Source organism: Astatotilapia calliptera, chromosome 5 (assembly GCF_900246225.1).
Source record: "Astatotilapia calliptera chromosome 5, fAstCal1.2, whole genome shotgun sequence".
Lineage (NCBI taxonomy): Eukaryota > Metazoa > Chordata > Actinopteri > Cichliformes > Cichlidae > Astatotilapia > Astatotilapia calliptera.
In genome coordinates, this window is record NC_039306.1 from 28,947,003 (window position 1) to 28,972,923 (window position 25,921).

The following is a 25,921-nucleotide window of genomic DNA, read 5'->3' on the forward strand; positions in this document are numbered from 1 at the left end:
TTATAACTCTGTGTTATTGTACTCACATTATAACCAATCCGGTCCTTTTTCCCCACTTACAATATTTTTACAGAACTATTGTAATATTTGCTGCCATTTCTGCTGTCTTACTCTTACAAAAGACATTTTTAATGTTAATGAGTTTTTTTTTAACTGCATAAATAAAGGTTCTATAAAAGTCGCTGCCAAAAACTGATTGCGGCTTCTACCTTGTTACACGAATGTTGTTTGTGGCTCAATATGACTTTGTGTCATCCATGAGGGATGCATTTGACATATGTTTCACATATTATAGGCCAACAAGTTACTTATAGCAGTTTAAATACGAGCAATCAGTTTTTGGCAAATACCGGAAATCAGTTTTTGGCAGACAATCACTTTTTGGCACAACACCGGCTTTACTATCAACAACGCTTCAATATAGATTGTAAACTGAAGAGAGGGGTCCCCCATTTTTAATCATGCTGTTTGCTACCCTGTTATTGCTAAAATGTGAAAGGTGGTTTGTTAAATTGCAATATTTTTAAAGAAATTAAAGTTAACTATTTTTTTTAGCAGTAATTACAGAAAACCTAAATTTATGCTATGCAGTAAATTGTATGAGGAACAATTACAAGTATGTAAAAAATCTCCTAAGAGTGACATTAAATTCGAGGCGTCTTCCTTTTTGCATGTTTTCCTGGAAGAGCAAAGCTACTTGTTCATCCAGGAGTCTAGTTTGACTTTTTTACTTATATTTGACTGCCGTTTTGCATTGGATGTCAGTTTGTGTGTTTAACTCCTGTCCTAGTTCTGTGCTTCTCTCCCCCACACCGTACGTCTTTTAAGGAAATGCTGGTGCTTATTCTGCCAGTTTGTTAAAACCCCCGCTGTCGCGCAGAGAAACAGCTGAGTTCAGCTCTGCCCTCCCTCCTTGTTTTTATTCTCCTCTTCCTCTCTCCCTTCACCCAGACTGCCCCCTCCCACCCCTGTCTTTGTTTGCTTGCTTCTCTGGGCTGCCACCCAACAACCTGCTTTAGATGCACGTGATTGGTGGGCTGCCTGTGATAGGGCGGGCCGAGTGTCAGGCTCCTGAGTGCTTTACCAGTAGCGAGCCAGCTCTCGTCTGTCATAAGGCGTCGAGTCTGCGGAGAAGGCACAAGCAGGAGCTGTGTCTGGTCGCCTTATCTGCCGCAGCAGCACAACTCCAAACCTTAATATATAAAGGACATAAGACGGCTTTGTTTTGTTTTTTTCTACCCGGCTACAAGGACTGTAAGGCAAGGAGCCGAAAGGAATTGAATATTCAGTAAACCTGAGTCGTGTTTTCTGTTTCTCTTCCTCCTTCCTGTCCTTTGTTTTCGAGCAGCAGTATCAGTGAGAGCATCGGCGCAGCAGATCACCATCACAGCAAATGCTTCGGAAAGCACCGCGGGAATAACTCATAAAAACAAACTGCGATCTTTAATGCAGCGTGTTAGGACTAGTCCTCTGGGGATCTGTAGCCCGTGAGTGTGTGCGAGTCCCTGCCGGAAAGGGCCCCCACCATATTGTTGGTGCGTGCGTCAGGAGTCTAATGCCCGCGGCAGTGTGGTCAGGGCCAGAGGAGGATGAGTCCGGCTGTGGAGGCTCAGGCCCAGGAGGTCATGGATGCGGAGCAAAAACAAAAGCAACAGAACAAGCTGCAGCACCAGCAGTGCTACATGGAGAAGGGAGTGATGCTTGAGCCCTTCGTGCACCAGGTCGGGGGACATTCCTGCGTCCTACGCTTTGGAGAGCAGACCATCTGCAAGCCTCTCATTCCCCGCGAGCATCAGTTCTACAAAAGTCTGCCTGCAGCAATGAGGAGGTTTACCCCCCAGTACAGAGGTAATGACAACTACTGTGTTTTTTCATGCATGTCTCTTTCTTTACGTGCATACTTCTTTTTTGTGCATACATACATCAGATAGGTATAGATGTGTGCAGAGCCTGCTTGCATGTGTCAAGTGTGCAATTTTAGATTATTAGGAACTAGAGATGCCCATGTCTGCACAAGCAGGCGCTTGCCAGGTTTATACCGCATTGTGCCACAGGAGGGTGCTGTAGCTGAGGTTGTAATTGGGACAAACGGGCCTTGCAATTGTGCTGCTTGGCTAGCTGAGTGATGAACTGAAGGTAAGTCAGGGTAGCAATTGCGAGCCACTGTTTTTGTGTTGTTTTACTTCTTTCTTTTTACCGGGCAACACACCAATGAGATGAAAAGGGAACTATGTGAGGTTCTTCCTCCTTTGGATCCAGAAATTCAGGCAGTTGCTGGAGGTCATCACCTGCAAAGGTCAACGTAGGTGGTGCCTCACAAAACCACTGAATGGCTTTGTATTATTTCACTGACGTTTGAGTCACTCCCACGTTTTTTTTCTTTTTGTTTTAAAGGTTGTCAAATATGAGGCATAGTGAGTGACGATAGCAAGCAGAAACTGTTGGACCGGTTAAACATACCATCTCTTATTTACATAGCCAACATTGTTCCTGCATTCATCTCATTCTTTCATTCAGAGAGTGTGATGGATTAAAGGGATTAAACTATGAGTTACAGCAGAAAGGCCTGTTCTTTACAGCAAAGCCCTTTGCTACTGTGTCCTTATTTCCCTTCACGTTACACTACAGCAGATCCTCTTTAAATGCTATCTAAGACCCTCCCTCAAAGAGCAGCGGAGCCGGTTCTTTTGTGTCACCAGCAGAGAATTGTAAGGTGATATAGAGCAAACGCGTGTCTCTGGTCATCCTAAAAAGCACTGTGCTGCCTTCAGTTTGCTGTCCCATATAATAGTTCCAACAAACCCCAGAAGTGAAGAAGTTAAATTCACTCTGTAAATTGACTGTTTCGTGACACCTGTGCACTGTTTTCCATGTCAACAGTTTCCCCCATTTGTATTTGTCTTCACAATGAGGCATACTTGCTTGCTACATGCTTCACCTTCTCTCAGCTTGTGCTTCAGCCATACATGGGACGTGCATGAAGAGGAACGGGTGCAGCTGTTTTGGACAAAAGCAAATGGGAAAATTATGGAAATATATCTTTTCTGTTGAAGTTAACCGAACTTGAATCTTCCAAACTTTTCTGACTCACTGAAGCTCCTGTTATTTTTGTTAGAAGCATATATTTTCTGATGCTTTCTCCTGTACATGGCTTTCTGGTTCCTACACGTTTACAGTGTATGTATACTATTGATTAGTTTGCTTCAGATAATTGGTGGTAATCAATAAACTGAATTCTGACCTAAGTTTTTATAGCCTGGTGTCTTTTGTGTTTGGGCTGTTATTTGAATGTGTTGATTAGAGCTCAGTGTGCGTCAACCATCCACTTCAGTCATACTTTTGTATCGTGCTGCTTAAAGCAGTGAAGAGATTTCCTTTAAGTTTGTCATCCTCTTTGATAGATTCCTGTGAAACAAATTCCCATCACTGTTCAGTGAGTCTGTGTCTAAAACGTACCTTTCTGTCTCTGTCTCAGGTGTGGTGTCCGTGAGCTTCGAGGAGGACGAGGAGGGGAATCTTTGCCTAATCGCCTACCCCCTTGATAGTGACCCAGCCACAGATCTGGTGAACAATGAGCACTCGGTGGACTGTGACCCCAAGAGTAAGATGATGACGTGGGGGAAAATGATGGCCTCCTCGCTGCTAGCGGACAGCAAAGATGGCCGAAGCCGCAACTCTCGTAAAGACAAGGAGAAGAGGTGAGGTGCAAGGAAATACCCTATCACAGACAGTAGTTGACTCAGGAACCTGTTAGTCATGATAAGACAAGACGTGTTTGATGCCTCAGCAGGTGGGAGCAAAGTGAGTCATTTTCATGCTGATCTCACTGCTCATGTAAAAGAAATTAAAGATGGTTTAGGAGCCGTTATGCACCCGTATTACGTTATAACCAACTTTAAATTTTCCGTGAATGTAGCTGTAGAGACATACCACGACTTATGATGCACACACTGACTGATCGTAAAGTTAGCCTCGTAATCGTAAGCCTAACTGTCTTTAAATACAGCTGGAGGCTGATCCTTGGAGAGAGGGTCAAAGAGTCATTGTTGCATAATTGCAATAGATTCATTCTAATGCCTTTATACAAAAGGAAAACTTTGACTTAGTTAGCCCTGCGCTGGGGAGGGATTATTGGGGTTAAACAAGGAAAACTGATGTTTGAATGCATGGATGGTGGCGAGCGAAAGATTCCACTTTGTACCTCTTTCCAGGAATTTTTTCTTTCTCCATACTTTACTCCCCATTTCCTGCTCTTTAGCCATGTGTAACTACAGTCGTTGCTGTCTTTCCCTGTCTTTCATTCAGTGTTCAAAAGCTGCAGGAGGACATGGAGTTGGAGTGGCTGAAGCAGGCCGAGGTGCTCTACTACCGACTAGAGGACAGCCACAGTAACGCTGTCCCACAGCTCAAACACAACCCTTGGAGCCTCAAGTGTCACCAGCAGCACCTGCAGAGGATGAAGGAGAATGCTAAACACCGCAACCAGTACAGTATCCTTTTGCTGACTGAGTTTTCTTTTGAAACTGGCTCATATGTGACTGCAGAGAAAAGCTACGTAATGTTATTTATTTATTTTTTTGGGGGGGGGATTGCAATGAAATGCATTGTAGGTTCCAGGCCAGTGTACATGGCATGAGTCCTGGCCAAGTAAGCCACCAGATTACGGTTATCAGTGGATTAGGTTCCTGCTGCCCGTTATCTAATACTTGTGCAGCTATTCTGTTCTCTGTTCTATGGCATTGCATTTCAAAAGCACTCTTATCGGTTACCTGATGTTGCTCTGATTTGATTTTACATATTGCAAATGTTAACGGGAGCTGAATCTTTCGAGACAACGCTCAGTTCTGTTGTTTTCTCATTCAGCCTCGTCCAGCAGGTTGAACTTAAAACTGGTTAGTCCAGAAGAAGATAGTGTTTTGTCTGTCTTGTCTTCCTTGACTCATTTTCTCAGAATTCATTCTGCTTGAAAACCTGACCTGGCGGCACACAGTGCCGTGCGTGTTGGACCTAAAGATGGGCACGCGACAGCATGGAGACGACGCTTCAGAGGAGAAGAAGGCCATGCAGATACGCAAGTGCCAGCAGAGCACATCAGCCTTAATAGGAGTCCGTCTGTGTGGCATGCAGGTGAGCTTTCAGGCAAACGCTATTGTCTATACTCATTTCTTACTCTTAAAGAAATAGAAAAGAAATAGAAGATGATATTTGGGGGAAATATAGCTACATGAAATAAGAGTCATGTCTGTCTATTGAATGCTGTATAAGCTGACTTGTAGCTTAGCGTAAAAACCGGAAACAGACAGAAGGCTCACCCATTTAAAACATTACAGCTGTTTGTCAATTGTCTGAAAACACAATTTGAAACAATGTCTTGGTGGTTTATGTGGGTAATCCAGCTTTAGTGCCCAAGACTGCGACTGTTAAAAGTTAATGCTTTTACCCTACAATGCTACAAAATCTGCAACAGTTCCTATTGTAATCTGATTAACTTGTTTTATAGCCATCTAGCCTGAAACACGCTGGCCTTTTAATTATACGAGAACACGTCTGTCTGTTTGAAAACTTTGAATAAGGCCCAAAATATCTAGGTGAGGTGGAAAGATTGACTGCAGATACACTCTATAGCCATTTTAATGCGGATGTTTGAGAGTCTGTGAACTTTTCCAGCTTTTTCAACCTCTCCATGTTTTCTCATCACTACAGGTGTACCAGAGTGACACAGATCAGCTGATGTTTATGAACAAGTACCATGGCCGTAAACTGACCCTTGTGGGCTTCAAGGAGGCTCTGTTCCAATTCTTCCACAGCGGTCGGCGTCTGCGACACGAACTCCTTTCCCCGGTGCTCAGCAGGCTCAGAGAAATGCAGGCTGCACTGGAGGCCTGCGAATCCTACCGCTTTTACTCCAGCTCTCTGCTCATCATCTATGATGGAGCTCCACACAGAAAACACACACGCCGACACACTGAGGACGGGCTCTCTGAAGAGGAAGAAGATGAGGATGATGAGGACGAGGAGGTGCAAGCCGAGCCAGAAATGGACGAAGAGGAGGAGGAGGAGGAGGAGGAGGAGGTGGGTGAAGTTGCAGGTGCGCTTGGTTTTCCACACAGTCCCTCCACATCTAGTGATAGTAGCAGTAGCAGCGGGAGCTCAGGTATCAGCCAGGCTCACCTGTCCCGCTCAGACACGCACAGCTCCGTGGTGGATGTGAGAATGATAGACTTTGCCCACACCACCTGCAGACATTACCGGGAAGACAGCGTGGTCCACGAGGGCCAGGACAGCGGCTACATCTTTGGTCTCCAGAACCTGATCACCATCATTTCTGAGCTGGAGAACCAAAGTACAGACTGAATACTGACATAACATTCATCCGTTCAAACACAGAGGCACAATAACACACTGTCTGAACCTTGAACAAATGGAGGAAGAGCAGACTGCATTAAAGGGGAGAGAAATTCCTTCTCTTATCGTCAAAGTTGGACTTCATTGTAGCTGGTCTTTGATCGGACCCCCTTCCTGTTTCTGCCACTGGTGCTTTTCGATGTGGCCGTTGAGTACGTCCATCCTCAGGATGTGAAACAGACCTGCAAGTAACATAAAAGCCATCTGTGTGAATGATGCAGTGATTTACCCGTTGTCACCGTTCTGTTTTAACCCATTAAGTAACCATTAGAAAAAAGGGTAGGCAGCAAAAATTAAAGGCAGTTTGAGACAGTAGAAGTGTTTCCTTGTGTCTGATTTCCAAAGAAAAGTGTTGTCATTTTGCACACGCAAACATGCACTTCTGCTGAGTGCGTGTTTAGGCTGAGGGCTATCATAGAGAGCAGGAGTAGTATGAGAAGCGAGTCCACGGGAAGAGAGGCGGTGAGCGCACGCCCTCCATTCTCCTCTTTTACCTGGTCATTCTGCCATCCTTCTCCCCTGTTCGTCTATATTCAAAGAGACTATATTCATATAGGTGTCAGAAAGAGGTGAGAGAGCTATTTATTTATATGACATCTTTCATAAAATAATCTAAAAGTTCAAAAATGTGAATGGAAGGTAGTACATTCCATGTTATTAATGTTACAATAATGATATTAATAAATATTGTTATTTGACATGTTTGGATACCTCTATCTTGTATATCTGTGCTGTCCACAGTTTGTTCACAGAAAAATTAAAAACCTTGGTTTGTGGTAACATCAGTGTCCTCTTTAATATTTGATGTTGGTTATTTTTTCGTTTGTTTGGTTGTTTTTTTGGGGTTTTTTTGGGGTTTTTTTTTTTTTTTTTTTTTTTACACGTTTACAGAGAAACCACATGTCCTGCTCAAACCAAAGGGAAATGTTGGCAGACAAATTTTATGCAAATGTGTGCTCGTTGCCTCTGTGCGTGAATGTATGGAGGCAGATGACCTCTTTTTGGCGTGCCGCTCAGTAAGTCCGTGATGACCAACTGATTAATAGATCTACCATCAACACTGAAAGTATGAGAGGACTGCAGACAATTCAGTGCAAGCAGGTGCCGGGGCTTGTTCCCCAACACCACCACCTGCTGTGAAGAATTACTAAGGCACATGCCCAGGCTACTGTGGATACTTCTTGTAATATTGTACAGCCAATACACCACCACCCTCACCTCCTCCTTGCCCCAAAACATATTTACAGCCTTACTCTTCGGTCTAGAAGAGTTTCTGTTGCGGGGTGAGAGGATGACGGCATCGTGTCCTGCCTCAGCCAGTCCCGGTCGTCTACAGCTGGTCTGTGGCAGAGTCATCTGCTCTTGGAGTCACAAGCTTCGTGTGATGTGAGGACAGCATCAGCAGTGTGAGTGGAGAGGAGCCGTTACGCAGACAAGCTTGTGTCAACAGAGTGCATGGGCCATTACTGCTCCGCTGTCCTGTCTGTGGAATGTGCTGTCCTGCTAGTACAGATATCCATCTGGCACCCGATATGAAATCAGTCAGAAGTATAAGGCACGATTATGTAACTGAAGTCTTTTATTTCTAAAGAAACATTTTGATATTTCAGTTAACGCACGCTGTAATCATCCACAACCGCACACGCTGTTCTCCTGTAAAATGAGAACCCAAGTATTATAAGACATTTTTCAGATATGGTGTTGGTTATAGTAGCATAAAAATAAAGCACAGCGTGTGCTGAATTACTGCCCGCGAATCACCATCTGTTACATGCTGGCGTGATTTTGAATGTGAGTGGTTTGTCTCATAAGGTCTGACATAGACATACTTCCCTAAACCAGTCATTGTATTTAAATGGGGAAATACAAAATGGCTAATAATCATTGTTTTGAAGATTTTGTTAGCCTCTGTATGTGCGTGTGTGATAATATTAATGCACATTTAAGTCTTTGTTTGGCTAAATATTGAGAATAACTCAGGTAAAATATTTTATATTTGTGTGTTATTGGAATTCTGCAGTATAGTGTGATAATCTGCTTACAGCACTGATCCCACTGGTTGACCTATGCTTGCTCTTAATACTGTGTTACAGCGTTGCTTGGCAATGACAAAAGGGGAGGACGCACACAGTTTTTGACAGTTCACCAAAGAAATTTATTAAACAAATGGAATAAACTTCAATACATCACAAAAGCACAAAATTAGCAGAGTGAAATTTAGGGAAAGCGCGTGTCCACTGGGTTGGCAATCACAGTCTAGAACCTTGCTGATTGTAACTGCGGTATCACTTTGAGACTACAATATAAATTCAAACCCCTACAGTTTGAGCAGACAGTTGTGGTAGCTCATTCCTCGGAGTGTCTTGTAATTGTAAAACAAAATGGTTTTGTTAATTCATAGAAAATGTGTGTTCAAAATGTGGACTCATTGTAAAAAAAAAAACCAAAACGAACAAACAAAAACCTGAAATTTCTATGGTAGATGATGGAATTATTATTAATGGAGTTGTTAATTGTTTATATGTTACTTAATAACTGTGGTGTAGTATGAATAGCCATGGGACAGGTCTTCATTAGTAGGAAAAGTTGTAAAACTTTTGCCGATACAGTTAAAAGCCCAAAACGTAAGCCGCCCTTCACATTTTCCAAAGCCATCCAGTGAGTTGGATTGGAGTCTTTGGTGGACCAGTCCTGGCCCCTGGGCCTTATGCTTGACACCCTTGCTTTAGTCTTGGTAAGAGGGGAAAGATTTATGAGCACTTACTGTATTTGTATTAGCAAGAGTCCATCAGACCCCAGTGTTTGCCATGTTAAATGGAGTGCCAGGGATCCGCTGCGGAGCTGCTGTCAGTTTTGTGATGTCTTGGAGTTGTGTGCATGCAAAGGGATGGGGAGACTGATAGATGAGAGGATGGAGAAGATAAGCTCTCCGTCTCCACTGTGCTGCGAAGAGTGGGGGGGGGGGGGTATTAACCAGTGTTACATAACAGCCTCAGGGTCAGTGGGCTGCTTTCAACCATTAATGAGATCCCATTCTGTCACTGTGTTGTGAGCATGCGTGTGAGCACGTATATTACACAGATTCACTGTTGCGCTACGCTACAATTCTTGCTTATTTATTTATGAGACATTGTGTGTGTGTGTGAGCATGTGCATCATTGTGCCCCTTTGCTTTGTGAAGGTTGCTGCTGGAAGTGGAGCACTTGCATAACATTGGTTAAAATCACCATGGCAACAGCAGCCTTTGCCGGGAATGAAATAGTGTCAAAGCTTTTTGGGACGCCAGAGTAACAATCCCCCTCCTCATCACTATATGAATACACTTTCTGTCCCCGTAGGCTTCATTCATTAAATCTGCTCTAACATCTTACGAGCGCCGAGCCTTTCCTTGCACACCGTTCGCTCTCGCTTGTTCTTGCACATTCAAGGCAGCTGCATGTGAAACAAAGACAAAGACCTGCTGCAAGGAGTGCTTTGAAATTCATACTAAAGTTTGAGGCCATTCTTGTTTTTTCACTTCTGTCAGCTCATTTCTTTATCTCGGTACCTCAGTGTTTCAGTTATCTAATAACTATTATTATACAACTACCCCTTCCACGAGTCTTCAGTTCTTATGGAGGAAAGCCCAGATTAGGCCTGCTCCACTTTATTCTTGGTTCTTCTTTTATGTTTAAAGGACTCATCCTTGACTCGTGCTCAAACAGAGATATGCCTCAACATGCAAACATGAGAGGGGAAAAATAACACAGCTTTCTGCTTTTAATTTCAAGTGTTTGCAGTTTCAGTTGTTGGTAAACATCCATTAAATCTATTTTTAATTTCCTCCACCTGAGAACAGCGTGAAATCCTGATAGGTTCTACGAAATTTAAGATCAGTCCCTCTGCTAACCCTACATAAACTCACCCACATGCAAGCGCATTACAGCTTATGGTTTGAAATATAAAATAGATTTAAGGACTCGTCAATTCAAGATTATAATCAATAATGAAAAATGTTAGGTGTATGAAGACTAACTGCCCAGTGACTAACATGTGATCTGCTGCATCATATGTCTCACTGCCATCTGAGAATTGCTCCATTGTTTTCCACAGAATTTAGAGCTGCTGCCTCAGCCTGAGGCGAAAGTACACTGTGCTATTTATGTCTCCTATAGGACACTGCACTGATCTATCGTGCCAAAACCAGTTTATTGATGTTATATTGTTAATACCATTACATGTTTTTGTGCTATTTATTTCAGCAGATTGACCTAGACACTTTACTTGACAAGATTTAGCTTCATATCCTGTTTGTAAGGTTTGTTTTGCAAACTTCTAGCCTCATCAGACCAAAAGATACCACGCATAGATTCAGATTATACGGCTGGAATTGAATTTAATGCGTGCAGTTCATTTACACTCAGTAAAGTAGCACAAAATGAGCAGCTGAATGAGGACATAGAAGCAAAATATTTAGCTGTGAGTAGGCAAACTGTGAAATTTTGCCATATTCATGCTCAGATATAGACAGAAACTTGGAGATGCATCAGTCAGAAGCAGGGCCAGGCCTATTTTGACAGGTGTTAAATTGAGCTTACTCGACAGTGACGAGCCCTGCACAGGCAGTTACATAAATGGGTCAATAATGTTATAAGAGGGAGATGAAAGCAAGGCAGGACAACTGAATGGAGTCGTTACCTTTCTACTATTTCTCACACATTGGGATTATACAGAAAAAAAAAACCATTGTGTAATATGATGATTGTGAGGATTAATCCCCTGACCTGCTTTAAAAAATATACATAAATTTGATAAGAGCTCAGGCAGCAGTGAGGTGTGTGTGTGTGTGTGTGTGTGTGTGTGTGTGTGTGTGTGTGTGTGCACCATGTTTGCATATCTTTGTGGGGACCAAAAATTGGAAGTTTACTATACTTGTGGGGACCAACAGCCCTTATGGGGACAAAATCCCAGCCCCCACGAGTTCGAAGTCACTATCGAGACTCAAAATGTGGTTTTAGTGTCAGGGTTAGAATTAGGTTATGGTTAGGGTCAAGGTAAACAGCTAGGGAAAGCATTATGTCAATTAGATGTCACCACCAGGATATGACAACACACCTGTGTGAGTGCTTGTTTGTGTGTGGATGCAGAACCTGCTTATGCAGTCACACAGTTTGGTTTCAGGTCAGTGCTGGAGAAAGCTGCCCTTTACTCAGAGCAACATCAGGATTTTTTATTGCAACATATAAATCCAAATGGAAAGTTTTTCTGTGATGTGCATTTTAGATATGCATGTGACGTAGATGTGCTGTGAAATGAATTAACCCACGACAAATGATAGTTAGAAGTTAGTGTGGTACTTTATTGTATGACAGTATTCAGCCATGAAGATCTTTTTATTGCAATGATTAAAAAGGGACTTTTAATGTCAAAATATGGGATTGTGTAATTTCATTTTACCAAAACATGCTCCCTAAGATCTAGACTCCTTGTCACAGGAGGTCAATTTCTTTCCTTTTCCACACAAGCAGTGCAAATGTGAAATGGTGTATGTGTGTACTGTATATATGAAAATGCTTCAAAAATTAGGAATATACTATGTAAAACTTGAGATTAATACTAGACAACAAACAAACAAAAAGAAAAAATGTTCTTTGTCTGGAAATGACATGAAATAATCAGAGTAAATACTGAAAATTGATGACATAATGGAAGTGATTGTTTATCACAGCATGATAAAATCATGTCATAACCTCATTCCTGTCTGTTTCATTCAGTTCATCAAATCCCAGCTCTTGTACTTCATCCAGCTCTTACACACAGAGCAGCATTAACACTAGGAGAGCCCATGTCTAGCGGGTTTTAACCACTGAATGGAATCAAATGGACTGTCCAGTCACAGAAAGAGCCAGAAAAATGGTTCACACACGCAACAGAGGACAGGCGAAATCGAGCCAAGATGTAATTAGTGTGTTACATAACGTTGGCGGTGACGCTGTCTACCAGGCACTGAGCTGGCCTGAGGCGCTTGTTGTGCACATCCCTGTCAACCTATCATCCTCATTTACACTGACCTCTTAATTACTCTAATGAAGCATCACAAAAACAGATTAACAATAAACAAACTATTTGTGCAAGCTAACCCATGAAGGTCGAATCAATAGAAAGACTTTCTGACCTCTTAAACCAGACTTTGGGTGTCACTGGATTTGTACTACTCCGCTAGGCCTCTATAGGATTAGTCATGGATTACATCAGTTTAGGCTTTAGTTGGAAATTAGATAAATACTGTGAATACATAAAACCATTGTTTGGAAGGCTTTACGGTCATAGGTGACTGCCAAAGCGAGTTCATGGCCTCCTGTTGTTTTACAGATAGACACCAGACATGGTGTTATAAAGTGAGAATTCAGGTACGGCACCCAAGGCTACATCCCATTTCTTTCTCTTTCTAACTATGCTTCGATGTGCTCTATCCTCAGTGGCGGGTTTATATAACACCAATATATATAATAACCTAAATAGCACTGGGCACTGAGGTGTTATTTCGGGAGTATCTATAAAGTCATGATTAAACAAGACTGAGGAGCACAAACTATTGTACCTGTGTGTGAAGGAAGCATAAAACTGGGTTGACTGGACATCACTGCCTTTTATTCTACTGGTTTCAGTCCACTCCCAGCTTCTTTAATGCAATTTTATTACCCAAACCTCCCTGATTTGCTGAGGACAGCTGCCCACTGACTGAGTAAAGGCTCACACATGCCTCCACGCCCTTGGGCACAATTCACTGTTTACATTCACACATCTCTAAAAATAAGGATAAAAATCTGTGAGTCATCTGGAACAGACGCAAACTACCCGACTGGCCTCCCACTGCTCAGTCGGGCTGCACGTCTGTGTCACCCTAGACGACATCACTATGTGGAGGCATATGTGTCTGCTTATGTGTAGGTGAATACACCAGGGTGTAATTTATTCTGAAACTGAGGTCAGAAATCATGGATATGATGATACGTGATGTACTTTACAACCGCAGCAGTATGTGAAGGGAAAGTTAAACTAATTAATGGCTTTTTTTTTTGTTAAGTCTCTTTTTCGCCCTGCGACTGAAGAGGGAGTGTTGCTGCTTTTCATCAAGAAACAATTAACTGACATCCAAATGAATGAATTTAATTACAGCATGTTTACCAGCTGTAGAAAGCCAGTAACGTCGTTGGACAGTTATTAGCTGACAAATCAGGTAGGACTTCTAAGGCCTTACTTGGCAGTAAGTGGGTTTCTCATATTGGTCAAATATCCATACTGGCTGATTAAACATGGTGATGGATGATGTTTTTCTGTACCAGATGAAGTGTTCAAAGTCAGCCTGAAGAAGAGCTGAAAGACTTCAGTTATTTTATGTCATGAAGATTTTGATATTTGCAAAACTGCTATTTTAAACATAGGTAAGACATAATGTGCAGACAATTAAAATTCTCCTTACAGTATTGCGCAAAAGTATTGAGCCACCCTTCATTTCTTTATATTTTGCTTCAAAGGAGCCATGTATCCCATGTATTGACCTCCCCAGTGTCACGGGACCAAGTGGTCTGTACTGAACAGGACTCAGGTGCAGAAACCCAGAGCAGAGACAGCAGATGATGTAACAATGATTTATTAGGCTTAAGTGCAAGAAACGTAGCAAGGACAAAAAACCAATAAGACGTGGAGTTTAATGTGGCGTGGCCTGGGAAACGTGGCGAGGGAATGGGGCCTGAGATGCAGAGTGGAGCTGAGCAGGGAACAGTCACACTGAAGAGAGAAGACAGTGGAGTCAGGGAGGTAATGGAGGTAGCTCTGAAGTGGTAAGTTGTAAGAGTAGCAATTCTTACTTGCAGTAGGGCACATAGAGTGGCGTGGCAAGGTTGACCTGAGTCAAAATGTTTGCTTGGTATTCTGAGGTAGAGCGTGAGCCAAGGTGAATCCAGCAACTGCAGCACAAGAAAGTCTTGCTAGCAAGCTAAAACGCAGCAAGAACTTGAAGCATAAGGCCTGTTAACAACATGGGTTGATGACGAACTGGCAGTGAATGAACATCAACGTGTGGCTTAAATCCCTCTGGCTTGATTGCCTGCAATAGGCTCCAGGTGTGCAGGAGCTGGAGGAGTTGGCCCTGCCCAGGGGCGGATCCCAGGTAAGTTCAGGAGCCTTATGGAAATTCCTGCCACCCACCACAGACCATGACACCCAGAGCCTGGGCCTTAACATTACTGAAACAGTGTGAGGTCATCTTTTTTTTTTTTTTTTACTTTAATTTTTATAGGTTATTTTGACATTGTGGACATACAGTAAAGAAAATAACAAACAGACATACATATAAACAAACATAGAGTCTGGAGTTTACATATCTTTCTCCATTTATCACATTGCAGAAAAAAAAAAAGAAAACCTATTATGTTATTTCATTTGTGTCACTTCTGAATGTTTTCCACTTCCTCCATAGTCTGTCGTATTTACCTCCCATCAGTCTAATGTTGAGTGTTATTTTTTCCATCTCTGAGATATCCTCTACAATACTGATCCAATCCCGCTGGGTGGGAGGATCTGGATGTAACCACTTCTTTGTAATTGCTTTTTTTGTTGCGGCCAGAATTATTTTGACTAAATACACGTCCTCTTTTTGTATGTATTCTTTTATGTTTCCTAGATACATCACTTGGCAAGTATTTGGGAATGTATAACTCAAAATATTATCCATATTCATTTTTAAGTCTTCCCAATACTTTTTAATTTTAATGCATTTCCAGAATACATGAGAATGATCCGCTTCCATTTCTCCACACAATCTCCAACAATTTTGTAAACTTGAGGTCAGTTTGCTTTTTATTTTGGGTGTAATGAAAAAACGTGTCAAATTTTTCCAACAAAATTCCCTCCACAACGGCGAATTAGTTGTACTGTGTTGCAATTCACACATATTGAGCCATTCTTTCTCTGTTATTTTTATGGTCAGTTCAACTTCCCATTTCTTTTTAATATAGAGTGTTGAATCTTGTCTATTTTCTTCTAATGACCTATAGAAGGTGGAAATAGTTTTAAATTGTTTATTTTCATAGCAATCTTTTACTTTTCCGACAACCCCCAGTGGTTTCCCAAGCCAGTCAGATTTTATTTATTTTGCGTAGTAGTCCCTAACTTGCAAATATCTAAAGAAATCTCTATTTTCCAATTTGTATTTGTTTTTTAGTTGTTGGAAACTCATTAGTCCTCCGTTTTTCATAAGGGTACAAACTGCTGTAATCCCTTTTAGTTCCCACTGTTTGAATGTTTGGTCCAATTGTCCTGCCTTGAAATTTTTATCATGTCTAAACCATCTGAGTATAAATAATTGTTCTTTTAACTGACATTTTTCTATTACTGTGTGCCATATATCTAATGTAAATTTCACAATTTGATTCATTCCACTTTTATTCTTTGTCATTAAATGTTTGTCAGAGATAAAAATCTGAATGTTGTTTCCCTCGATTTCTTTCTCAATTTCCTTCCATCTTGCCTCATATTCTGGTCTACACCAACCAGCAAGTGGTCTGAGTTGGGCTGCATAGAAGTATTCCCTTAGGTTCGGCAAGGCCATCCCTCCCTTGCGCTTCGGGAGTTGCAGTGTTGTTAGTCTTATTCTGGGCTTCTTCCCACCCCAAATAAACCTTGATATCATCTTGTCCCATATTTTGAGTTTTTTTTGAGATATAGGAAGTGGGAGTGACTGAAACATGTATAACAGTCTTGGGAGAACATTCATCTTTATTATTTGGATTCTTGAGTAGAAGTTTGTAGGTGTTGCCGACCACCGTTCTAGATCTTTTCTAATGTTGCCCTCCACCTGATTATAGTTTATGTCCGTCATATCTGATAATGATTTTGTCAAGGTTACGCCCAAATATTTCATGTTGTTCGAGTGCCAATTTAATTTGTATTCGTCTCTGATCTTTTGGGAGGGTATATAATTGAATGATAGAATTTGTGTTTTGGATACATTAATTTTATAGCCTGATAAGTATTCAAAGGTATGGAATAGTTGCATCAAAATTGGGAAGCACTTGTCAGGGTTTCGTAGAAAAATAATAACGTCATCAGCAAACAATCCAATAAGGTGTTTTTGTCCAGCAAGGGATACCCCCTCCAACTTTGAATGTTGTCGCACTGCTTGTGCTAGTGGCTCAACATATAAAGCAAAAAGAATTGGTGACAAGACACAGCCCTGTTTTGTACCTCTATATAGCCGAATTCTATCTGTCAGACTACCATTCACCTTGATTCTAGCTGTAGGTTGATTATAGATTGTCCTTATACATTGTATTGAGCTGTCCTTAAACCCGAATTTTTCCAATACTCCAAATAGGAAGAGCCAGCTTACGCTATCAAATGCCTTTTCTTGATCTAAGCTAATTAACGCAGTACCGATATTAGTTTTTTCTGCATTGTCAATAATGTGAAAGACTCTCCTTATATTGTCCTGTGCCTGACGTCCCTTGATGAATCCAGTTTGATCCACTTCTATCAGATCTGGTACAAATTTTTGGAGTCTTTTGCTAATGATCGAAGCGTACAATTTATAGTCGTTATTTAGGAGGGAAATGGGTCTATAATTCTTGCAGTATTCTTTGTTTTTTCCTTCTTTGGGTAAGATTGTTATAATAGCTTCTCCCCATGATGGTGGAGCTATTCCCTGATTCAGAGTCCAGTTGAAGCAAGATAGAAGAAGTGGCTTGAGTTCTTCTTTGAAAACTTTGTAAAATTCAGCCTGAAAGCCATCGCTTCCTGGGGCTTTATTTGTTTTTTGTTCGGCAATAACTGTATCTAGTTCCTTATCTGTAATCTGTGAAATCAGTATTCAATTTAGTGACACAAGAATCTGAAGGTCTGGTGATATGTGCAGGGGATTACAATGTTGTGCTAAATCGGGATATTGACACTACCAGTGCTGCAACATGTAAACATCGTTTGTCTAATTTTATGAATACAATATTACAAGAGGTGGGACTGATTGATGTATGGAGAACACGTAATCCTCAAACCAGGGACTACACCCACTACTCTGCACCTCATGCCACATATTCGAGAATTGATTATTTTCTAATTAATATTGAAGAACTTCATAATGTTACAGATTGTAAAATAGGTGTGGCAGATGTCTCAGACCATAGTTTGATTAGTCTAGAAATCAGTCTCGATAATAGGAAAATACATACAGCATGGAGACTTAATTTGGGTATTTTAAATAGGGATGAACATGTTAAGAAAATTAAAGAAGATATAAAAATGTATATAGAAGACAATGATACAGGAGATGTGAGCCCAACTATACTTTGGGATGCATTAAAGGCAGTCTTAAGGGGAAAACTCATAGCCCTAACAGCAGCACAAAAAAAAGCGCGACTGGCCCTATATAAAAATTTGATAGAAAAACTTAAACATCTGGAGAGGGAACATAAACTACTTAAAAATCCTGAAATTCTAGAAGAAATATCAGACATCAGAAACCAAATTGATGAATTACTAAAAGAAGAAGTAGAAAAAAAGGCTAGGTATATGCAACAAACCTATTACGAATCAGGGCCCAAAGCAACTAAAATACTTGCCAGTAGACTGCGAAAAAAGCAGAGATCAAGGATTATTGATAAAGTAAGAAATTTGGATAGTAACAAATTATACTATATGCCTAATGAGATAGAAAATGAATTTAAAAAATATTACACGAGACTGTATTCACAACCGGCAGCCGCAGACCTTGAGACAATAAAAAATTTTCTTGACCCGCTGGATCTGCCCTCCATAGGAGATACCCAAAACAAGTTACTGATTTCCCAGTGTGAGGTCATCTTAATAGAGAACAGAGCAAAAATCAGCCAACATCTAAAGAAGAGCTTTGAGTGTTTTCCAAGGACCGTGGAGAACTATTACTACTTAGAGAAATGACCAAGAGAGTTCAAGCTGTGTTGAAGAATAAATGTGGTCGTTCCAAACATTGGACTGTACAAATTCACATTTCACTGCACCTCACATTCCTCTAGCAAAATATGAAGACACGAGGAGTGACTCAAGACTTTTGCACAATACTGTAAGCACCATTTTAATTATTGTTAGCAAAAGAAATGCCAGAAAATGTTTATTTTTGTATTTTTATTCTTTTCATTGAAAGAAATTGATTACATTTTTATGCCTTACAGCAAAAGCAAGTTTCACTTCCAAGTTTCATTTAAAATGTTTTTAAATGAAACAAAATTAGGAAAGCAGTGGTAGTTTATCCATTGCGTTATCTTAGGTTTTCCTAAAATGATCTAATATCCCTATACTTTTAATAGGCCTGTCTATATGATAAAAGTCCTGTGCATCATGAGGTGTATTGCATTTTAGGCCACCAAAATAATTTTGTTACCAAAGAACAGTCTTGATTCCAAATTTTTCTTTTTGCCACAAAAAAGTGCAGCAAAGTCTTTTTTGGTTTCATTAGAAATAATTATCATACATCTCAGCTTGAACTCATATTTATCTGTTTTATAAAGTTTAATCACTTGTAATTTGTTTGACTACACTGACAGGCTTTAATATTTACTTTATAGTTATTTCTGTTACAGAATTTAAAAAGTCAGTTAATGTGAAATTTGTGAGGTCTCATTTGTAAGCATTAAAACATAGTTCAACAAGGCACTGTTTGCCCTTCTGGGAGCTTTTTGCTTTTAGCCAAAGAGGAAATCTCGTCAGATTTACATTCACCAACTCCTGGGTCCAGCCCAGAGGATAGGTTTGACTTTGAGCACCTGAGCCTCTGGCAAGATGCAAATTTAAAATGCAAAACAGTGGGAAGAGTCTCTCTGCTGTGGCTTGAGGTTTCATGTAATACATAATTGAAGGCTGCAGACAGCCACCGTATCCTCCATGGAAGTGCACATTTACTGACTGACATTATAGTTTCATTTGCTTGAAATTTTCCTATTGCGTCTTTAGACTGCTGTTTTCCATGAATTTTTGATTCAGTTGTTTTCTATAGGAAAAAACCCCATGTAATACAAAAAATATATGCACACATACTTGTAATAACTTGTATTTAGTTTCCACATGACTGGCAGGAAAAAATTTAATTTGGATTTTAATAGAATTCAAAGTAGTGGGAAAACCAGAGACTGGTGGGAGGCTGTGTGGAATTTGCTTGTCCTCACCTCACTGTTAGCTCACAGCTCTGCGGTCATTATGTAACCACATGAACAAATATCTCTTTATCTTAGGGCAGATGAGCAGGCTCCCAGCCACCCTCCACTGTGTGTGTGTGTGTGTGTGTGTGTGTGTGTGTGTGTGTGTGTGTGTATATTTCCTGCTGAAAAACAAATCAAGTTATTGTTTATAGCAGGTCCACAGAGTCTGACTGATCAGACGGACAGCCGGCTGAAAGATTCAGTTGACATTGTGCTGTTATTTGAATCTACAGGTCAGTGCTCGTCACCATTAAATACCAATGAAGACTTCACAAAGTATAACAAAGTGATGACATTCGCACAGAAATTCAGCCCTAAATCAATGGATTTATGTGTGGAGGTTGTTTAATTACTCAATCAACAGTGAATTTTAAAAAAATCATGAACCACACACACACACACACACACACACACACACACACACACACACACACACACACACACACACACACACACACACACACACTTTACATCAAGGCTATAGCAACACTGAGCTCTAGTGGTGAGAACTGATATTTTAAAGCAGGGATGTCAAACACAAGCCCCTAGGAAATGACGGAAATGTTCATGATTCTCGTGATCGATGGAAATTTAGGTTCAGGCAATATACAACCAGAACTTTTTCTATAATTATACACATCATGTGGAAAAAACAGAGACTGCTGAAAATGCCATTCTTTTTCTTACATTGAGATACATCTGGGACTTAATGTGTAGTTGCAGATCTTTACACTGACAGAAAGCGGAGTTTCCCTTGTCGTCCACTTAAGAACAAACTGGTCTGTATGATGTAGAAATTAATTAGCTCTCAGTTCACTGCTGATATCTTTCCTCCTTGCCATTGTGTTAACACACACCTGAATGATCCAGTGCAGGATACTGCCAAACCCCTACATTTATAGATGTTCTCACATTTGTTGTTCAAATAATTATTAAATGATAATCAGATTAGTCAGCTGATTTGATTGTTAATCGCTGGCTGCTACTTACCTTCTATTCCTAGCACTAAGCAGTAAGAGTGCAGTTAGTTTGTCACACACTGTTTCTGAACTTTAGATTCATTTTTACAAAATGACTAATGAAATGGCATAAGATGCAATGTTTTGTTGTTTGTCTGAGACTGAGTTTATTTAACGCCTGCCAAGGACCAACCAGGTGATGATTTTACTGTGTCAATTATTATGCATAAAAGCTTAAAACTGAAGCAATGTGTACTTTTTTGAAATCTAATTATACTGAAGAATAGGGAAAGTGGGGCCATACCAAATCTACCAGGAGAACATCTTCTTAAATATCTTCTCAAATACCTAAGCTGGGCAACACTGGGGTGGGGCTATTTGGGGGTCTGTGTGCTTCTAGAAGTTCAGGGTAACCAGGAGGATTTATTTCTGTAATTATGAGGCATCGATATAAGAGGTAAATACAAATATGTTTTTAATGCCGTCAGCACTGAAACACACGTCGAGCACTACTGATAGTAAAACTTATGTGGAAACTACATTTATTGGTGGAAACCAATGAGGGCAGCAAAGCACCTTTCAGCTTGTCGTCTTCTCAACCGAAGAAGGAAATGACGCTCGCTGGAGGTTGGGGCGCCCCCTGTAGGGTAGGAGGACTTTGTGATATAGCTGCTAGAATATAAATGTTAAAAAATTAAAATCACGCATTTTCCGAGTTAATATTGTTGGTTTATCAGCTCTGGCAACGTGTCTTCACAGACCGAGCTGTGGACGGCCTGCAGCGGGCTTCGTGTCGGCTCTGCTGGGCTCGGAGCAGTGACGTGGGGTAGCGGCTTGTCTGGTGACGTGTCTCTACGGCTCGCTCTTTTCTCACGGAGCGGCTGATGGAGCCACACTGAAATTGCACAGCACTCAAACGGATACCAGTAACACGGCAGGAGTCGGACTAAGGACACCATGGGAAGTACGTGTTATGTTTTCTTGTGTATATGCTTGTTTTTGGTGCCCTAAAATACCTGCTATATTTTTCCTTTTTAAAATCTCGAACATTAAAGGGCACTCGGCGCTCGTCGGAGAAGCTAATTGGCTAACCTTGGCCAGGTTATGTGGCACTTGGAGCTAGCTCATAACGGGAGAAGGTTCACAGCCTAGTTATTTTTCGATTGGATTAAGTACCATTGTAGTGATTTATATCACGCTGGGATGCCTCTTGTGTGTCTCTTTGAGCTGTGTGTCAACTCTTCATCTTAGAAAATGATGGATAACTTGTTCTGTGATTGAACGCCAGTTAGCATCACGCTAAATGAACTAACCATGTACAGCACAGAGGTCTTTACTTTCCCTTCACTTTTATAATGTAACTGGCTTTTAAGTCCAGTTTGACTTTCTGTGCGGCTGGGGAGCAAAAAAAAGAAAGAAAGAACCGAAGCGTGTGTGAAATCACTTTCTGTCATAGTCAGTTTCATTGATTAATAGATCGGATCAAGGTGACAAAACATTAGGCAGCTCCACCGTAAGCGGTCTAAAAGTGAGCACACACCTAATATTAGTAACTCCCAGCTGTGCTTACCTTTCTACATCCTCGTTGTTGCATTTTAGCGTGATGACGAGACTGGCTTGTTTGGTTTTGCTGCCAGCTGTTTAGCTGCTGGTTAGTGATGACGTAGCATCAAAGTAGATCTGGCTAAAGAGGAACAAAAGCTCAGATGTTGTCGATACTCATTGTAGAGCTGCTTGATGTGTTGTTTGGTGTAAATGCATATACATTTCTTAACTCGTCATTCTCTTTTTAGTCAAATTTTTGGAGGTCATCAAGCCGTTCTGTGCAGTCCTGCCAGAAATCCAGAAACCAGAAAGAAAGGTAAGCTTTGAGCTTTAGTTTAGTACATTAGTACACAGTGGTGATGATTTACACAATGAATGAATGCGAACAACAGCTTATCATCTCCTCTGTTTTTCCTCTTTTTTTTATTTTTATTTTTTTTTTAAACCTTGCAGATTCAGTTTAGAGAAAAAGTACTATGGACCGCCATCACATTATTCATCTTTTTGGTGTGCTGCCAGGTTGGTATCTGTCAGTGACAGTCTTCCTACTGGTTGTGCTTTTGGTCATAGTGCTTTGTTGCATAATTTTTTTTCTCTTTTTTTTTTGTTCTTGCAGATCCCACTCTTTGGCATCATGTCATCAGATTCAGCAGATCCCTTCTACTGGATGAGAGTAATCCTGGCCTCCAACCGAGGTGTTTACTTATATTTAATTGGTTTCAAAAGAACTTTGCATTTTGCGTTCTTTGTGACTTTGCCAAGGAGAAATAATCTAATCCCACTGTCTTGTCATGCAGGACGTAATCTTTTATCACGTGTCGTAAGTCAAAGGTCAAAAGTTGTTTTGTGTTTGTGACGCTGACTGTGTTCTTCAGGTACTCTGATGGAGCTGGGTATCTCACCCATTGTCACCTCAGGCCTCATTATGCAGCTGCTGGCTGGTGCCAAGATCATTGAGGTGGGAGACACTCCTAAGGACAGAGCCCTCTTCAACGGAGCTCAGAAATGTAGGTGTTATTATTACTCATCAGACAGTTGCTATTTTCAGAAGCTGTCACGTACCTTTTTGAAGCTTTAAAGATGTCTTTGATACTCTGATGCTTGCACTTTCATAACAGCTCTCATTTCAGTTGTGCCTGTTTCACATTTTTTGATGTACTTTTGCAGTGTTTGGAATGATCATCACCATTGGACAGGCTATTGTGTATGTCATGACTGGCATGTATGGAGATCCTTCAGAGATGGGTGCTGGGATATGCTTGCTCATCATCATCCAGGTTAATATAAATTACAACTGCTAACACCATATGAAAAAAATGATTTAAACTTTTTAACCTACCTACAAAATGAGCATTTGTCAAGAAGAGCGTTAAACTCCTGCCTTTGTCTCCAGCTCTTTGTTGCAGGTCTGATTGTCTTACTACTGGACGAGCTGCTGCAGAAGGGTTATGGCCTGGGATCTGGTATTTCTCTCTTCATTGCAACCAATATCTGTGAGACCATCGTCTGGAAGGCCTTCAGCCCCACGACTGTCAACACTGGCAGAGGTATTGGCACTAAGAAACAAAAGGCTTTAAAGCTGAGTGATTGCAGAGCGAGGTGTATCTATATTACACTCACTTAATCTGTGGGTCTTTCCCAGGTACTGAGTTTGAGGGAGCCATCATCGCTCTTTTCCATCTGCTGGCCACCCGTACAGACAAAGTGCGTGCTCTAAGAGAAGCCTTCTACAGGCAGAACCTGCCCAACCTCATGAACCTCATCGCCACTGTCTTTGTGTTTGCAGTGGTCATATACTTCCAGGTGACTTACTGTTTATCTCACCTGATTTTTATTCGACTCTGAGGAATATGCATTGTATTAAATCAAATGTTTCTTCATCAGGGCTTCAGGGTTGACCTGCCCATCAAGTCAGCACGCTACCGTGGCCAATACAACACCTACCCCATTAAATTGTTCTACACCTCCAACATCCCCATCATCCTCCAGTCTGCCCTGGTCTCCAATCTGTATGTGATTTCTCAGATGCTCTCAACACGTTTCAGTGGCAACTTCCTGGTCAACCTCCTGGGAACCTGGTCTGTAAGTACATTTAGTCCAAGTCATGGCAGCATAGATATGAAGCAGGCGACTTAAATGTTGCTTTATTAAGAGGAGCCATGGCTCATCTCCACCCTATTCAGTACAAATACAATATTTGTGTTTAGGACACTTCGAGTGGAGGACCAGCTCGTGCCTACCCAGTGGGCGGTCTGTGCTACTACCTTTCTCCACCTGAATCGTTTGGTTCGGTTCTAGACGACCCCGTTCACGCCGTCATCTACATTGTGTTCATGCTCGGCTCCTGTGCCTTCTTCTCCAAGACCTGGATCGAGGTCTCAGGATCCTCTGCCAAAGATGTAAGTGTGTCTTCGTGCAAACATGTAGGGTTTTCATTATGTCAGAGTCATGTATTAAATATGTCCACCAATTTTTATTTTGTGCATCTCAGGTGGCGAAGCAGCTCAAGGAGCAGCAGATGGTAATGAGAGGACACAGAGAGACCTCCATGGTGCACGAACTTAACAGGTACACACAAAAAAAGACTTGGAAATGTGCTCTTAGGTTTAATGTTTGCAGAATATTTAAGTCTTTATTTCTGTCCAATTTCTATCTGCAGGTACATCCCCACAGCTGCTGCATTTGGTGGGCTCTGTATAGGAGGGCTCTCAGTCATGGCAGACTTCCTGGGTGCCATCGGCTCAGGTACAGGAATCCTGCTGGCTGTGACCATCATCTACCAGTACTTCGAGATCTTCGTGAAGGAGCAGAGTGAAGTTGGCAGCATGTCAGCGCTGCTCTTCTAGAAAACACTAATTTTTTTTTTTTTGCGACAGACACAAAAGAATCCACCCCTATCAATGTTTTTTTTTATTTTTTATGTTGCAATATGTACAATCAGTCTGTTTTGCAGCTGGAAGGCGTCAATTTTATGCCATCGTCTTTGCGCTCCACCACACTGCTCCTGCATTTCAATGCTGAGAAAACTTTTGGCTACGTCCAGGGTTGAGCATGGTATTGTGTGTCTTTATTTCCTTTTTTTTTTTTTTTTTTTTGTCCCAGTAGCAGTTACCCATCTCTCTGCAGGCTGCCTGAATCCCCACTGACTGTCTTATCAGCTAAAGAAGACCTTAAAAAAAAGTTTGAGGTGCTGTCTTTGAATGACCTCAGGCATTGATCATTGCAGCATGTTCAAGGAACACTAACACAGCATGTTGATGCTTATTTCAAGCTGAAAGCACTGTGCCTGGATATATCAGGGGGAACTGAAAGAAAGCCACCTTGTTCATCACCTAGCAATCATTTTGAGGTTTCTGGGAGCCTATAGTAGGATATGGAAAGTACAGATAAGATATGTTTGTACTCCTGATAAGGTTTCTGGTAATCTCATACAGTTTACCTTTGCTTTGATTTTAAATCTCATGGACTATGTTTATATTCACTCTGGTCTGATGTAAGGCGCAGTGGTTGTCCTCTTGTCTCTGGGTCCTCAAAGGAAAGTGTTTGTCTGTGTTGTCATGCTCTTTTTATTCCCAGACTGAATCGCTGCACAAAACTGCCGAGATGGTCGGGATGAGGGTGGGTTTGATAGGGATGGAAAAAGGGGTCTCATTTTTGTTTTTACTTTATGTAACAGACATAATTGTGTTATTAAAAAAACAGGATTTGTTTTCCAATACACTTGGAAATTGTTTTGATTTTTGTTGTTGTTGTTGTTTTTATTTACAGTAGCAACTATTCTTGCCACATGTTATTGATACAGCA

General features: G+C 41.1%; 2 protein-coding genes across 2 annotated transcripts; both read left to right on the forward strand.

Annotated features, from left to right (window-relative positions):
- Positions 1-1,071: 1,071 nt before the first annotated feature.
- LOC113022843 (inositol hexakisphosphate kinase 2-like) lies at positions 1,072-7,185 on the forward strand. The gene is made up of 5 exons (XM_026168718.1): positions 1,072-1,848; positions 3,476-3,698; positions 4,306-4,490; positions 4,952-5,127; positions 5,704-7,185. Exons 1-5 carry the CDS (start codon positions 1,590-1,592, stop codon positions 6,352-6,354), a joined length of 1,494 nt encoding a protein of 497 aa, XP_026024503.1. The 5' UTR covers positions 1,072-1,589; the 3' UTR covers positions 6,355-7,185.
- Positions 7,186-21,306: 14,121 nt separating this feature from the next.
- Positions 21,307-25,662, forward strand: LOC113022845 (protein transport protein Sec61 subunit alpha-like 1). The gene is made up of 12 exons (XM_026168720.1): positions 21,307-21,536; positions 22,366-22,433; positions 22,571-22,636; positions 22,734-22,812; positions 22,993-23,124; positions 23,285-23,394; positions 23,511-23,664; positions 23,760-23,920; positions 24,002-24,199; positions 24,325-24,516; positions 24,609-24,685; positions 24,777-25,662. The coding sequence occupies exons 1-12, from the start codon at positions 21,530-21,532 to the stop codon at positions 24,961-24,963; spliced, it is 1,431 nt and encodes a 476-aa protein (XP_026024505.1). The 5' UTR covers positions 21,307-21,529; the 3' UTR covers positions 24,964-25,662.
- Positions 25,663-25,921: the final 259 nt, after the last annotated feature.

Coding starts and splice junctions, on each gene's coding strand:
- LOC113022845 (XM_026168720.1), top strand. Junction 22,434..22,570: donor TCCAGAAACCAGAAAGAAAG/GTAAGCTTTGAG, acceptor TAAACCTTGCAG/ATTCAGTTTAGAGAAAAAGT. Junction 22,813..22,992: donor AATCCTGGCCTCCAACCGAG/GTGTTTACTTAT, acceptor TGTGTTCTTCAG/GTACTCTGATGGAGCTGGGT.
- LOC113022843 (XM_026168718.1), top strand. CDS start 1,590: ATGAGTCCGGCTGTGGAGGCTCAGGCCCAGGAGGTCATGGATGCGGAG. Junction 1,849..3,475: donor GTTTACCCCCCAGTACAGAG/GTAATGACAACT, acceptor TCTCTGTCTCAG/GTGTGGTGTCCGTGAGCTTC. Junction 4,491..4,951: donor TAAACACCGCAACCAGTACA/GTATCCTTTTGC, acceptor TCATTTTCTCAG/AATTCATTCTGCTTGAAAAC.